General features: G+C 41.9%; 1 protein-coding gene across 2 annotated transcripts in view; it reads right to left on the reverse strand.

Annotated features, from left to right (window-relative positions):
* The window catches only part of UNC5C (unc-5 netrin receptor C), a 325,165-nt gene that overhangs the window by 243,913 nt on the left and 64,733 nt on the right, over positions 1-16,519 (reverse strand). The window contains exon 2 of one of the 2 annotated variants that reach the window (XM_075285559.1): positions 12,405-12,440. The exons of the other annotated variant lie outside the window; for it this stretch is intronic. Coding sequence (XP_075141660.1) covers positions 12,405-12,440 — 36 coding nt within the window. The remainder of the gene's footprint in view (positions 1-12,404; positions 12,441-16,519) is intronic. 2 annotated transcript variants of the gene reach the window in all.

Here is a 16,519-nt window from a genome sequence, read left to right on the forward strand (position 1 = left end):
GTATTTCAAAATTGTGTTTTTATTGTGAATTAAAGGAGATTTCAATATGTGGCTAATAGTGGGGTAGTTAGCTATAAGGGTTTGCAACCATGTTACATGTATCTTCTGCAGAAGAAGATATCAGTATTATAAACAGCAAATACATGTTGCAGATGGCAGGTCCCAAAGCTTAAAATTGTATGACTATGATCTAAAAAGTGATATGTATATTTATATATTTCCCTTTTAGATAAGGATTTAGGGTCCTGGGGTGTTGATTTGTATGGTCATCTATTTGAATGACATGTCACTTCTGCAGCCAAGCATAGCATGACATGACTCAGCTCTGGATTACAGCAAGCAGTAGTGGGTCCACATTGACTGTCCATAGAAGAACTTGTACAACACGTCACTGTAACAGCTATCAATTTCTTTTTATTAGTTCAGACGCAAGGAAACCCCTCATTTCGATATCACCTGCAGCCCTATGTAAAATCAAACATAACATGCTTACATTGTAGATTTTTTTTAATGCAAATGTTTTTGTTAGGCAAAATTCCATTAGCAATGAAGAGTTTCAAAAAAGTATTTTTATAATCAGCAAGTGCATTATGCAACATCCTGGCATTGTTCAGTAGCAAGCACCATATTACCCTTCAAGTACACTCGGTTAGAATTGCCTGAAGGTAATTCTAGGGAAAGAGAAGACATAGATAGTGAGATCTAAACCTAGTCCCACTCCATGTCCCTACCTATTTGCCGCAACTGTCCTAATGACAGGGACAACTGAACGACAAACCTACACTAGATAAGTGATCAACAGATCAGGACATGACAACAAACCATAGAGACTAAACAGTACCAAATCACAATCCAACAGAGTAGCCAAAAAGCAGAGGTCAGTAAATACAATACAAGAGCAAGGGAAACACTTAGCAAGGTCTGAGACACAATAGCCATTAACCATATGTGGGCTGATGGCCAGTTCAAGGAAGTCCAGAACCTTCTCCAGGCTTGATTGGCAGATAAACTGTCAATCACAAGCACGCAAAAGTTAACTCTAACAGTTCCATCACAGAATGACAAGAGTTTGGGAGTAGATAATCATGAGTGGACATGCCTCCAGCACCGTATAATGAGGCCAGAGGACAGCGCAGGAGTTCATTCGGGAGAAGACATAACACACTAATTCTTAAAGGGGTTGTCCCATCACAAGGATCCTATCTATACTGCTTGTTAATGTGGATGTAAGACTTTTCCTAAATACACTGCTTCAGCAAAACTGCTTTGTTTGTCCACTATCTTACTTTATTCAATTCTTTGTTGACACAGCCCTTGACTTATGTGCTCAAAAGTCAACTGATGTATCTGCTGCTCTCAGGGGGGAGGGAGGAGGGGCTAAGTGCACGGGAGTGAGCCTGTGTTTCTAGCTATTCCTGTGTCTACACCATGTGACCTCCCTGCTATCAGATAGGGGAGAGGAGCTGCTTTCATTTCTGAACTCGTCTTCTGTTCTCCCAGTTATCAGGTTAGCTAATTCAATTGTGTTAATTATGGCAGAGACAGGCAGTCCCTGTATGTAACACAGAATGGAGTTGCTCCTGCCTGTACTTCATAGTCCAATATGGGTGGGCGGAGCTACAAGATAATTTGGCGGCGGAGCTAAACGGCAGGTTGCATGTGAAACCCTGCACTCCAAATGATGCAAGAAACCAGGAAGAAAGAAGATTTTACAGCAGTGAAGACTGGTGAGTATGCGGCGTGGGAATACCCCTTTAAGAGATATTGTACATGCAGCCCTGTCAATCCCGACTTGTCTCTCCAGTCTTCCACGTTATTATCTCAATAAGTTGACAGCTCTGTGTTGCTGCATTTGACTGACTCAACTCTGCTACATCTATACATTTTATTTAGTCACGTGATCTGAAAACTTTGAAATCCAAACCTAAACTTTGTGTTCGGTACAAAATAATAAGGACAGCTATAAGAGCTCATTAGAATCATTCGGCAATGTTAATCTGTCAAAAAGCTGCACTTTTTTAATTCATCAATCAGCAGCGACACCTACACACCGTCTGTTGTGTCTGTAACATTCAGCTATTACATCTCAGGTACATTTCTATGATTGCCCTTCACAAGGAAAAGTTTGAAAGCCATTAATGATGTGATGTTAACCTGCCTACACAGAACTTAGCTGTCTTCTGAGTGTGCAAGATGGAAGCAGTGAGTGTGCTATAGAGTGGATAAGGAACCCAGAGGAAGGAAAACCACTTTCTTTAATGCCCTGTGCATTTTAAAGGATTATGTAAAGCCAGAACACATTTTTTTCTGTCTCTATACAGAATGCAAAACTAGATGTTTCTTGTTAACCCAACTTTAAACTAAAAGTGCGAAGCTGTGAATCTTTTAATGCAAATGTATTTTTAGTGGTTTTTCTGACAGAATACATCAGAATGTAGACTAATTTCCATGCAATTATGTAAACAACAGGAATTCTATAGAATATAGGTCTGTGATGAAAAAAGAAAACAAAGAAAAGAACAATTTAGTAACTTCTGATCGGCAGCTATTGACAAAATCCATTTTTGATATATAAGGTTAATTTTTAAGATGATGGTATTAATCCAACTTAAGGTGAACCGTATTAATCCAATTTAAGGTGAACCGGTCATCAGTCTCAGCCCTAACAGAACAGGATAAAACAGTGAGGCGCCCACATTACAAAGAACTATGTCATGAACTATGACAGTTTTTTTGGCATAAATGATGCCTAATTTATAAGGAGACAGGCATTAAAGGGCTATTCCCATCTACATAATTATTTTTAAATTATTTTTTTATAATTATTTTAAACATTTTTTCAAATATAAGTAATTAAAAATTCTGCAGAGTTTTAAAGATTTTCTCTAACTTTCTTAGTGGTGACAGTCTGTTATCTTGATCGGTTGCCATGGATATGACCACCAAAAAACTCTGCAGAATTTTTAATTACTTATATTTGAAAAAATGTTTAACTTTTAATTATCTACAAATATAGATATGATTATGTACATGGGAATACCCCTTTAAATTAAACACAATCTTAGAAAATGGGTCAAGACTAGAGATGAGCAAACAGTAAAATATTCGTTATTCGTTTCAAATAGCCGCTCAATATTCGACTATTTCATTGAATATCGAACCCTATTATAGTCTATGGGGAAAAATGCATAGTTTCAGGGGAACCCACCATTCGACTCAGGAGGGTCACCAAGTCCACTATGACACCTCAGCAAATGATGACAACACCTCTGCAATGCAACTGGGACAGCAGGGGAAGCATGTCTGGGGGCATCTAACAAGCCCAAGTCACAGTTTTACAACACCATCACTATCTATCAACTACACACTTTCTACACTCAAAAACCTCTATCAAAGTGGGAAAATACCTGGAAACCTTCTTTGTTCCCCAATTGGATGGACAGAAACCCAAATTCAAGCTAAAGAAACATTACCAAGCACCCCTTTAAATCATGTTGCCCATGACAACCACAGATGGAATAGGCAATGAGTAATCCAACAGTACCCACCCATAACTGTCATTGTGGATGTGTGCGTGTGTGCGTGTGTGTATGTGTGTGTGTTTGATGTGGTGAGACCTTCCAAAATTCACTTTTATGGCCCTTAATGTGAGCCTTTCAAAATTAAGTTACAGGCCCTTAAGCTGAGCTACCAGCAGAGATTGAGGCCCTTTAGGTGACTTCAGCGTCTTACCAGCAGAGTTTTAGGCCCTTAGAGTGAGTAGAGCTTTGTACCATCAGAGTTTTGGGCCCTTGGAGTGAGTTAAGTCTCTAACCAGCAGAGCTGGGGGGAATCAAGGTGGATTGAGACTCTAACCAGCAGAGTTTGGGGGAATGAGGGTGGATTGAAACTCTAACCAACAGAGTTGGGGGGAATCAGGGTGGATTGAGCCTAGTAGGAGCACAATTGTGCAACGCTGATGGTGGAGGAGTATGATGAGGAGGAGGAATTGTAGAGGGTGAGCACACACATGAAACTTCATGTCCGGGTGCTTGACACCGATGGACATGAAAATGATGGGTGTATCCAGTGGCTGTTCATTTTTATCAGCGTCAGCCGGTCAGCACTGTCAGCTGACAGCCGGCTGCGCTCATCCGTAATTATGCCACCGGCTGCGCTGAAGACCCTTTCCAAAAGCATGCTTGCGGCAGGGCAAGAAAGGACCTCCAATGCGTACAGCGCAAGTTCCAGCCACAAATCCAACTTGGAGACCCAATAAGTATACGGCGCAGAGGGATCGGAGAGGACAGGGCTGGGGTTGGCCAGGTACTCCCGCAACATGCACCTATACTTGTCCCTCCTTGTGACACTAGGTCCCTCAGTGGTGGTAGTTTGGCGAGTGGGTGCCATTAATGTGTCCCAGACCTTGGAGAGTGTGCCCCTGCCGGGTGTGGACCGGATGGCAGTTGTAAGCCTGTTGGAGGAACTCTCCTCTCTGTCGGCAATGAGAGTTGATGGAAACATCTCCATCATATTCTGCACCAGTTGCTTGTGGCAATCACTCATGTGACTGGCCCTCTCCTCTACTGGAATAAAATTAGAAACATTATTTTTATACCGGGGGTCGAGGATTGCAATAATCCAGTAGTTGTTGCTCTTCAAGATTTTGACAATGCGTTTGTCAGATGAAAAGCACTCCAACATGTATTCAGCCATGTGTGCCAGAGTGTTACTTGGCATCACTTGGCTGCCCCCACCGGAATGGTCACTCTCCATTTCCTCCTCTTCCTCCTCCATTTCACCCCAACTGCGCTGCAACAATGGGACGCAATGAACTTCCTAGCTAGCCTCCTGTGTGACAATGAGATCTGCAACTTCGTCATCCTCCTCCTTCTCCTACTCCCTCAATATACGTTGTGAAGTGGAGTGTGCCCTGACTATTCTGCTGGGATGGTTGTGCTCCTATGCCCGACTTCTCAGCGTCCAATGCATTATCCCCGATGGCGATGAGGGATTCTCGCATCACACACAGGAGCGGAATTGTGACACTCACGAGTGCATCGTCACAGCTGACCCTCATGGTTGACTCCTCAAAGACACACAAGATCTCGCATAAGTCTGCCATCCATGGCCACTCAGGGTGCAGAAACTGCGGGAGCTAACTCTGAGGAACCCTTGGGTTTTGGAGATGGTTTTCCATCAAGGGTCTCTGCTGCTCACACACTCTGCTTAACATGTGGTACATCGAGTTCCATCGTGTGGGGATGTCGCACATCAGCCAGTGTTCTGGCAGATGTTGGTGTTGCTGGAGGCTTCGGAGGCTAGCAGCGGCTACTGTAGACTTGCGAAAGTGGGCGCACAAGCGCTGCACTTTCACCAGTAGCTCGGGTACATTTGGATAAGTTTTTAAAAAACGTTGCACCACTAAATTGAACACGTGGGCCAGGCATGGAATGTGTTGGAGGTTGGCAAGCTCCAGAGCCGCTACCAGGTTGCGGCCGTTATCACACACGACCATGTCTGGGCCCAGGTGCAGCAGCGAAAACCATGTTGCCGTCTCATCGAGGAGGGCATCCCTCACCTCGGAGGCAGTGTGCTGTCTGTCCCCCAAGTTGATGAGCCTGCTGACATCTCCCACGCCAGTGCTGCAGCGTTTTCATCAGGTAGCTGGGGTCGATGTGATGGCGGAGGCGGAGAAGGAGGGTGGTGGTTCAGAGCCCCTGCCAGGAATGTTGGGCGGGAAATGAGGTAGACCACCACAGACTGTGACCCGGTCGCAGCCTCAACTACATTCACCCAGTGTGCCGTCAGTGAAATGTAGCGTCCCTGTCCGCATGCACTTGTCAACGCGTCGGTGGTCAAGTGGACCTTTGTGCAAATTGCGGAACTTAGGGCCCGCCTGATGTTGCGTGACACATTCTGGTGCAAGGCGGGGACGGCACAGCAGGAGAAGTATGACGGCTAGGGATGGCATAGAGAGGTGCCATACTTGCCATCAGGTCACGGAAGGCCTGAGTTTCCACAAGCCGGAACGGCAACATCTCCTGGGCCAGGAGTTTGGAGATGTGCGCGTTTAAGGCTTGTGCATGGGAGTGGGTAGCGCTCTATTTTTGACTGCGCTCAAAAGTCTTGGAGATGGTGGGTTGCTGTTAAGAGGCGCATGAAGGTACAGGAGAAGGAACTAAGGCAGGAGAAGGAGCTGAGTCACGAAAAGGTGAGGATGACGGAGAAGCCTCCAAAGTGGTGGAGGCACATGTGGAGGTTTCCTGGCTGCTGGTCTGGACTGCAGCACCAGCACTGGCAACAGTGGGAGAGGCAGTGGCGGCAACACCGGACGACGGTTGTCCTGCGTTTGCTCTCTGCCACTAAGCCCAGTGCTTGCCTTCCAAATGACGGTGCATGGCAGTGGTTGTAAGGTTGCTCTTTTCAGAGCCCCTACTCATTTTCGAGTTGCAGAGTGTGCAAAACGCAGTACATTTGTCTGCCGCACATACATTAAAAAAATTTCACACCACCGAAGACCGTGGTCTCGATGTGGGAGTTTTTCTAGGCTGGCTGCAAGAGGGAACATTTTTGGCCCTGCTGGCTGTGGCCTGGCTTTGGTGAAGCAGCTGTTCTCTGCATCTGGACATGCCTCTACCTCTAGCCACCCTCTTTGGTGCTGCACTTCCCTCCACATCTACACTGCTCTTCTCGCTTGACATCCGCCCTGTCCAGGTTGGGTCAGTGTCCTTGTCGTCCACTACCTCCTCTTCCAATTCCTCTCTCGGCTCCTCCTCCTCCTTCTCTTGCACACTGCACATGGCAACAGGCTGCCCTGATGGCAACTGTGTCTTGTCATCGTCGTCACTGAGGGCTGATTGCTGGTTAACAACAACAACCGGAGATAACGGATGCTCCAGTGTTTGTGCATCAGGACACAGCAACTCATCTGTTACCTCTGGTGCTTCAGGACGTGGTGGGACAGAGAGAGGGACAGTGAATGGACCAGAAAACAGCTCCTGGGAGGTGGGAAAGGTGGGATTAGGTTGCTGGGAAGAATGGGCATGTTGTGAGGAAGGAGGACCAGACTGTTGGTTAGGAGGAGGAGTTGAGGTAGAGGCTGACTGGTGGAGAATGTGCTGGAAGCATTGTCCGCCAGCCATTGCAACACCTCTTCCTGGTGCTCGGGCCTGTTTAGGGTTGTACCCTGCACCCTACTTAATGTGGCCATCAAGCCGGAGACTGTGGGGAAGCGCAATGCTTGCTGCCACAGAGCAGTAGGCACAATAGACGCTGTTGGTTGAGCGCAACCTTGCATTTCCATGCCCCCGTCCTCGTCCCCTTGCACTAGCCTTACGCATTTTCTGATGTATACTAATGGCCTTTTTATGGTCTATACACCCCAGAGAAAATCTGTTTGTCACGTATATAGCAAGAAGTAACTTCTGTGGATCCCTGCTATTTTTTTTTTTTTTTGGGGGGACACCCCTAATAAAAGCTGTTTTTCACGTATATAGCAAGAAGTAACTGCTGTGGATTCCTGCTATTTTGTGGGGTACACCCCAGAGAAAAGCTGTTTGTCACATATATAGCAAGAAGTAACTGCTGTGGATTCCTGCTATTTTGTGGAGGACACGTAAGAGAAAAGCTGTTTGTCACGTATATAGCAAGAAGTAACTGCTGTGGATTCCTGCTATTTTGTGGAGGACACATAAGAGAAAAGCTGTTTGTCACGTATATAGCAAGAAGTAACTGCTGTGGATTCCTGCTATTTTGTGGAGGACACGTAAGAGAAAAGCTGTTTGTCACGTATATAGCAAGAAGTAACTGCTGTGGATTCCTGCTTTTTTGTGGGGGGACACCCCTAACAAAAGCTGGTGTGCACATATATAGCAACAAGTAACTGTTCTGTATCCCTGTGTTCCACTGTCCGTGGAAAGCTGGACTCCTGTCCCTGCAGTGTATAGCTCTGAGAAGAGCTGTTGTTGCTCTTCGGTTTTTCCCTGCCTATCTGAAGCTAATGCCTATCTAGTCCTCAGCAAATATGCTTATCTCCCTATCTCTGACCGCAAAAATGGCGAATATGGCGGTGGCCATTCTTATAAATGGGAGGTCACATGTTTTCGGCAGCCAATGGGTTTTTTCAATTTTTTTCACTGCCTCCGTTGTCGTAGTTCCTGTCCCACCTCCCCTGCACAGTTATTGGTGCAAAAAACACACCAGGGAAGGTGGGAAGGGATACACATTTTTACTGCGTATGCTGCCTGGTATTCAATTGGGAACGAATATCTTGAACGGCCTGATAATCGATCGAATACCTATTCGATCGAACGGTGTTCGCTCATCTCTAGTCAAGACTGATATGGCAAATGCAAGTTTTGATGCACCAACCCTTATGTTTTACTCTGAAACACTGCGGTATTTCACTGAAAATATAGTTTTACTAACATCTGAGATGGGGATTAATTGCCAGTTAAGCAGGGACAGAGAGGAGAGCAACCCAACAGACACTTTTCCTCAAGCCTGCTTCCTTTTCTATGAAATTCCACTGTGTCATTGCAGACTTAAAACAGAGTTTTTGTTACAAACAAAAATCCAAAATTGATACACACTCACCTAGTCAAATGAAGTTAAGTCATGACAAAACCTCAGTCCCTGTGGCACAGCAAAACAGTCCACAGATAGACAATCCCTGAAGCTCCAGGGCTGGCAAATACAGAACAATTGATTTTACAGATAAAGGTACAATAGAGTCTACTCACAGCACTAAAAGTAAGGCTAGGTTCACACTTGTTTCTTTTATCTCAGCATTTTCCTCCTATTTTGGCAGCTAACCCAGCGGACCCCTCTATAGTTTGTGGGGTCTGTGGGTTTACGAAGGTAAACACTTTAATAAGCAGATTAGATTTCCGTTTGGGGGTCCCGAAGCAGACACCCCCTCCTTCCCAAATAGAAATCCGAATGCAGGTGTAAACCTAGCGTAACTTCTGTCACAAAAAATGATCTTTAATATCAAGTTTTTATGTTAAACATATTTTTTTAAAGAACTTTTCAGGATATTATTTTAAATTTCCATGCCGCTATCTATATATAAAAGCGTACTAAATCCTACAACTTTTCTCTGGCCACTGATTCTACTAAATAGACTGATACTTGCCAATTCTGTAGGGGTTTTCTTTGCAGTCACCTCATTTGCATCATATATAGGATTTCAATAGAAGACAGAACCTCTTTAGATAACACCCATAGTGACCCATCATTACATCAATTATTGATAAATGCTGTCACAGTCTATCTCCCCCCCCACACACACACACATCCCCAAACAAAGCAGGTCTAGAAAACTCAACTATAGACCTCAATGTGTTGGTTCCAGTCTATTGCTGCTTATGGCCATGAGACTGCTGTAAAGAATATCAATAAATGCTATATAACAATAACAGAACAGAAGAAAAGCTAAGGCAAGATGGCAGCCCACATAACCATTTTGCAGACACTTATTTGCTGAATATTGTAGTAAGTAATTGACCAATCTACAGTATTATTATTACAGGAATAATGACAATCGGGGCTCAATGTATGTCTGAAATAAAAATATAAATAAAATACATTTCAATACCTTTCTATTTTTTATTTTATAAAAAAATAAATTGCATTGCTGTGTTGAATTTGCACACACCCAGATTTACCTAATGGGTGGAAACAGCAGGGCACAAGTAACCTCATGCTTATAAAGATGGCAGTTATGAGAACAACATAGAGTTAAGAGACCCTTTCTGAGACCCTTGTCAGTACTTGGGCAGAAACCAATAGTCTATATTGATGAATCCATTTCCAGTGGTAAGCGGCGGCCACACTAATTGGTATGTTGTCCACCATATTCTCATCAGGGTCCGTACAGACAGATTATGTGGTGTAGTTATAGCCATCCAGCTCTTCATTAGTATTACTTGTAGGACAGAAACCACGGTCAGGGATACAGACTAATTATTTGTAATGTACAATGTCTCCATTGTAATTGGATATTGCTCAAAATGCTGAAAACTCAATACTCAAAATTTATCAGTATGAATATATTCATGCAAGTATACCAAAAAGTATTGACAAAATGATTTGCAAGCGCTAGTTATATGATGTCAGGTTCTTTCTGACATTTCTTCCTCCCTTTGTATTACAATGATTCATTTACATAGTGCTTACACTATACACAATGCAATACAAGCAGTAAAAATAAAGCAGTCTTAATGCTACAGTAATCCCATAAACATGAACTGTTCAGTAAGAGACTGGAGCTAGACTGTAAAATTGCTAGTTAAACCATAGTACCTATGATTATTTCCTTTCATCTCGCAGTTATAATTACAATATAAAGGGCCGGCTACTAGAGCCTATTCACAATGTGCATCTCGTGGAGTCTGAATTACAAATGGCGTAATTAGGGTCACGTCACTCAATGAGACAATTCTGGGCTGTCACCGCGTAAAAGAGTATGGAATGCTAGAACGTAGAATTCATTTGTTTAGGAAAACAAAGGAACGCCTGGTTTAGCGGCAATTAAACCCAGAGACATATGGTCCAAAGACAGACAAGCACAGGGGTAGGATTAGAAACTGTGAGTTACAGCACTATCTACAAACTTAATGGTGTGATTAACAGTGGGATAGAATTTATTGTATTATTTCCCATTACTGTATTACATATAGGGATTATAATGCATCATGTACACAGGACATGTCATCTACCAATTGTGTTTTTAGGGCACATTTGTTTCCTTCCATTAACCTTGAATCTATCCTACAACTGTACTCCCGTGAAGACTGCCCTACACATAAGGTATTATTCTGGCACACAATAACTAATACGATACATGTTTTTTCACCACTAGAAGTTGTAGACATCTACACATTGATGTCTTTGTTTTATGATCATGTTGTATCCAGTTCAGTATATAGTTACTTACATCTGTCCCTGCTAAGAGTGGGATTTACAGTCTAATCTCCCTTGCTGATACACATACATTTGGGTCAATTGCATAAAAAGTTATTTAACATCTGATTGTGCAGAGGAAAATGGAAAACTAATAAACATGGCATTACATAGATAAAAAGTTTCACGTTGATTTCTCTTGACATCCCAATGTCTGCGCTTACAGTTCCAGTGGAAATGGTGTGTTATTGTATCTGTTAATTCCATTTGCTTGTACACTAGTTTATCTTATTTATCCCTCAATTTACGGAAATCAAGTTATATTTGTCCGGTATTGCTGAGAAGTATGTGTTGACTGTTAGTAATGTATATGATGATGAGAATTGACTGTGCGTAAGCAACCCTTTCAGTGGTTGGAGCAAGGCTTTTTACCATGGGAACTGTGAAGCCACTCTACCCCAGGAGATGGTTATAGCAGTAGTACATGATGGATTCATAATAGGATGACATAATTCTTAGCACAAAATAACATTAAGGAAATTAGGTTCTTGTTTGGAAAGTTGATGTGCTAACCTTACACGATTCATTTCAACAAATAATTGTGAGGTTCAGTCCTCCGTTTCATTTCAGATCAAAGAGTCATGATGTCTGTGTGCCCTATGTGACCACTGAGGCCCCATCATAAGCCTCAGAGGTGATCCAAGGGCAGGTGACATCAGCCATAGGCTGTAAGAGACCTGTAGAGGCCATTGGGGGACTACAAGGATGCCCAGGAGAAGTGAAGCTAGTTTAGGATAACTCATTATTTTTACTCACCTCCCCTGGGCCCCCACTATGGAGATCATATATAATAGTGTTTTGTGGGTGACAAACCACAAAACTTTCAGTTCTGGATAAAGCCTGAGACTTTTGGAAAATTCAGCTCGAATCCAGTTTTATCTGAATCGATTTGCTTATCCTTAATACAGAGTTATTTGAATGTGCCAACAAAAGGGATTTTTTCAGGGGCAATTTGGCTCATGCCTTATGGGTTTTTATTTTTACCTTATTCTGAAATAATTAGGAGAACAAGGTTCCAAAAGTACGCTTATACCCCTTTACTTCACATCCTCTCCCATCCTTTGGATAAACTACCTATTCTAATTCCATTGGATTTGCTCACGTTTCTGCTAATATTATATTAGTGGAGAATAAACTAAACCTGTGAGATATTTCTACTGCCAGGTGGAGGTCCAGTGACCAGACATAAGATGGGGGGATCCACTACAAATAATATCGGTTGTTGGCTTGAAGGGAAACAGTGGGTTGAAATTGAGTGTGCTTAGTATCGTCAATTTTGTACTACAAAAATTTCAATAAATATTATTTGATCAAAATAATAATCTCAGTCTAAGATCTGCACGCAGGGAATGGTTCTGCTTTACTTACTATTGGATAAATCCTGTGAGCTTAGGAAGTAAATGCAAGTGTCATATAGATAAGACGTAGAAATTAAATTCTTTTTACTATAAACTGACCTGGTCTCGGGTCCTGTTGGCCGGGTCTAGGAAACTCTGTAATAAAACACAGACGTATATCATTTATACAAAAGTTCAGTGGTGCTATGGTCTTTGTATATGAACAATTTATGAACAATGACAGTAGCATCTTGTAGATATAGGTACATGAAAGTGAGTGAAATAGGGATGGCACATAACATATATATATATATATATATATATATATATATATATATGGCAGAAAACAAGTCCTTAAATATTTCTTTTATTTTTTGGCCTATCTTACACGTCACTACTTCTGACAATACAATCTTTCTGACCTAACTTGACGTAAATAATATCTATTTAATACCAAACAAAGGTAACGGTAAGTAGGGCCTATATTGCTTATGTTTTTGTCTTGAGATATTACAATGCAGCAAGTTATCAGATTCAAGGTAAAAAAGCCTCCATCTGTATATACTGTATATAGTATTGTAGAACATGTAACATAATGAAAAGGTTCTGAATACACCAGAAATGGGGGAAGTTTCTCCTTAAAGGTCAATGATGTCTACAAAGAAGTAAACGACTTATGTATTGAGAATGCTAAGAACGCACACTTCTCACCCCACTGCAGAACAAAGTAACTAGATGGGAGCTGGTTTTATCCACCCACACATGGCTATACATTTCCTTTCACTTACTGCAAACATTTGTACAATCTCGATATACAATAAGGCAGTGGGAGATAGACACAGTACATGTCATTCTCTTTGGGTTGAAGCACGTTGCGAGTGACCTGTAGATATTTCCTTGTGTGCAATGAGCCAATGCTAGTTATGCCACTGTAAATGAAATCAGTAATGAAGCTTTCTAAAGTGTCAATCAGTAGATGCTTTCAAGAAAACCAAATGCAGAAAGTTGCGTGGAATAGAAATATGCGTAACCAGCTAAGGCTTTGGAGTCGTTTTTCATGAGCGAGTGATGATAAGTTAGATCTTTGAGACTCCTGTCTTGGAGGCCTTTAATTGCACAAAAACACTAGGGGGTTGACAATTGACATCAAAGTTATGAAGTAAACTCTTCATTCTTTTGTAAACTTCAGTGAGAGCCGGAGTATAATCTTACAAAGATAGAACAGACTGCAAAGTAACGGCAAACTCCACATACTACTAGAAAGGCCTTCTCACTTGTGCAGGGAGATCATGCTGAGGACAAACTGCTTGAGAATTTATTGGTCCTGTCGTGATAAGTAGGTCACATCCAATAAAGAGCAAACTCTTCAGTAAAATTAGACGCATTAAGGAACTTCTACTATGTTGTATGGGAGCCGCACATGACTGTTAGTGAATCCAAATACTCTTAACAGATCCTTCACACACTTATTTGTGCTTGTAAAAAAATTCCAAGTTCACAGAGTTTTAGCCAGTTTTAGTTGCTTTTTTTCACAAGCAATTTTGGTGACATTTATAAATGTAATGTATTTTATCAAGTTCTATAGAGAAGCCTATGGGAAGAAAATGGCAACGAGGAACATCATAACCAGAGCAAAAAGACCAAAAATGGAACAAAAATGGCAAGATCAAAATCGCTGCATATGTAGTTTAAAAAAAAAAAAAAAAAATACTGCAAAACACTGTAAGGGTGCATTCACACTGAGCATATGCTCAGCTCATTCTGAACATAAAACACATTCAGAATGAGCGCGCACAAAGTAGATCCCATTCATTTCTATGGGAGCCGGCATACGTGCGCTCCCCATTGAAATGAATGGGAGGCTTTTTCCCCTATTGCTTTCAATGTGATACGCACATATCACATTGAAAGCAATAGGGAAAAAGCAGCCCATTCATTTCAATGGGGAGCGCACGTATGCCGGCTCCCATAGAAATGAATGGGATCTGCTTTGTACACGCTCATTCTGAACGTGTTTTACGTTCAGAAAGAGCTTAGCGTATACTCAGTGTGAATGCACCCTAAGGGCGGGTTCACACCTGGGCCCATGTCCGCTTTAGGCAATCCTGCTGGGTTTCCGTCTTCTGCCCCGAGAAACTAGACAGGGACGGAAACCCGACAGCCAGTTCTCAAACCTGAGCGCTCGTAACATTTTGTACATGTCCGCCGTGAACCTGTTTTTTTTTTTTAACTGGACACAAAGTGCTGCATGTCCGACTTTTTGTCTGGTTAAAAAAAAAAATGGTTTGGAATTGGCAAAAATCCAAGTGGAATTGGAAAATTTCCTGAAGCAGATTTTTTCCTCGCCAAATTCCTCATCAAAAAAACTCTTTGTGAATGGACCCTAAGGGCTAGTTCACACGTAAAAACCTCCTGGCTTATTTTGCTCCTGAAAAAAAACGCTTCCTAATTAGGAAGCTTTTTTTTTACATTGCCAAGCTTTTTTTGGAGCTTTTTTTGTAAAAACCGCTTCCAAAAAAAGCCAGGCTGTTTTCCCCTCCCATATGAGTGAATGGGTTGAAAAAACCGCTAGCGTTTTTTTTTCCGCGCGTTTTTTTGCAAAAAACCGCGTCGCTTATTTTTGCAAAAAAATGCGCGGAAAAAAACGCACGGTTTTTACCTCCCATTCACTTCTATTGCTTCAGGCGGAAAACGCCTGAAGAAAGGTCATGTCGCTTCTTTTTTCTGCTAGCTGAAAAATAACTAGCAGAAAAAAAAAGCTAGTGGAAAAAAAAAGCTAGCGGAAAAAAAAAGCTAGCTGTTCACATAGGGCTCCATTGTAAAGGGGCTGATTTTGAAGCGAAATCCGCTGTCAAAAAACTCCCCTTTGCCCACGTGTGAACTAGCCCTAAGGCTGATTCCCCAAGTGCAAAAAAGGGGAAGTAATCAAAGCTCTGTTTCTGGGAAAGCTGGGTGACTTCCCACATAGTAGCCATTACATTTGGTGGTGGGGTCATATCACTGCATATTTATGCATAGTTTCAGGAGACGCTATGTACATACACATGTGAATGTTGGGATGGCAGCCATGTTGGCCATTGTCACCTTCTCAGAAACAGAAGAATAACCTGAGTATTTTAATTTGACATTTTTAGAACTGAAGACAATTGCAGTATTTACAGGTGATATTTTGAGATATCCAATACCGTCTGTGACCACAGAAGACAGGTTCATTGCACTTCTATGAAAAGGGACTTAATACTGTATGATTCTATGAGTTTATGTTATCAGCCTCGTTCTATAAAACACCCTGTGCTGTAAAAAGGGAAGTGTGTGGGCTGCTTTACAGTAAAATAGACATGGTGTTCAGCTGACTTCAGAATTGGCTTTAGATTCTCTATTCTAGACATACACTATTTAACGTGCTATTCACATTACCTGGTTGTATGGCCATATATACAGCTATATAATACACAACGTTGAATAAACTGTACGGTTTAATCACATACATACATTGAACAAAGGGATTAACTGAGGAGTTAGAGCAGATTCTCTATCAGTAAGGATGGAATTAGCAAAAAGGGTTAGTTGTTCCTATGGGAGATACGGACCTGTATCCCCTATCTAACACTATTGATTGACTAGGACAGTGGCAGTAGTTAGGATACTTTTCTAGTGACAGAGACGTTAATGATTTACTGATTAATTTGAGGAAAACTTAGCCTCACATCCTGCAATTCTTTGTAATGTGAATGATGCCACTTCTGACCTTGTCAAATTAGCAGAAGCCTTAAACTGTATGGAAGCAGCTGCCTGCTAAATATTGATGAGCGCTGCCTGCGAGAGTAGTATACCCAAAACTATAGCATAAGACAACAGATATAGAAACAATCACTAATGCAGAGATAGGTCGCAAGACACTGGGGTCACTATTATTACATTTTTATTACAGAAATAAATCTCAGACCTTATAATGATTCATTTATATGGTATTAAGACTGTCAGCTCTGTACATAGAATATACACATTGAATATGGATTTATAAACGCTCATGGATCTGTGCACGTAAGCAGATTGCTAGTTTTTTCATGCAGGTTTTTGAGCCAAAGCGAGGAGTAGATTCAAAGGAATCAAGAAAAAAAATAAGGAAGGAAGGACTTGTACTTCTCATTCCAGCTGGATCCACCTACTGCATGGATTTGGCTCAAAATTACAGTGCTGTTTTACAAAAATAAAAACTGTATGTGAAAGCATCC

This window comes from Leptodactylus fuscus, chromosome 1, assembly GCF_031893055.1.
Source record: "Leptodactylus fuscus isolate aLepFus1 chromosome 1, aLepFus1.hap2, whole genome shotgun sequence".
NCBI classification, from domain to species: domain Eukaryota; kingdom Metazoa; phylum Chordata; class Amphibia; order Anura; family Leptodactylidae; genus Leptodactylus; species Leptodactylus fuscus.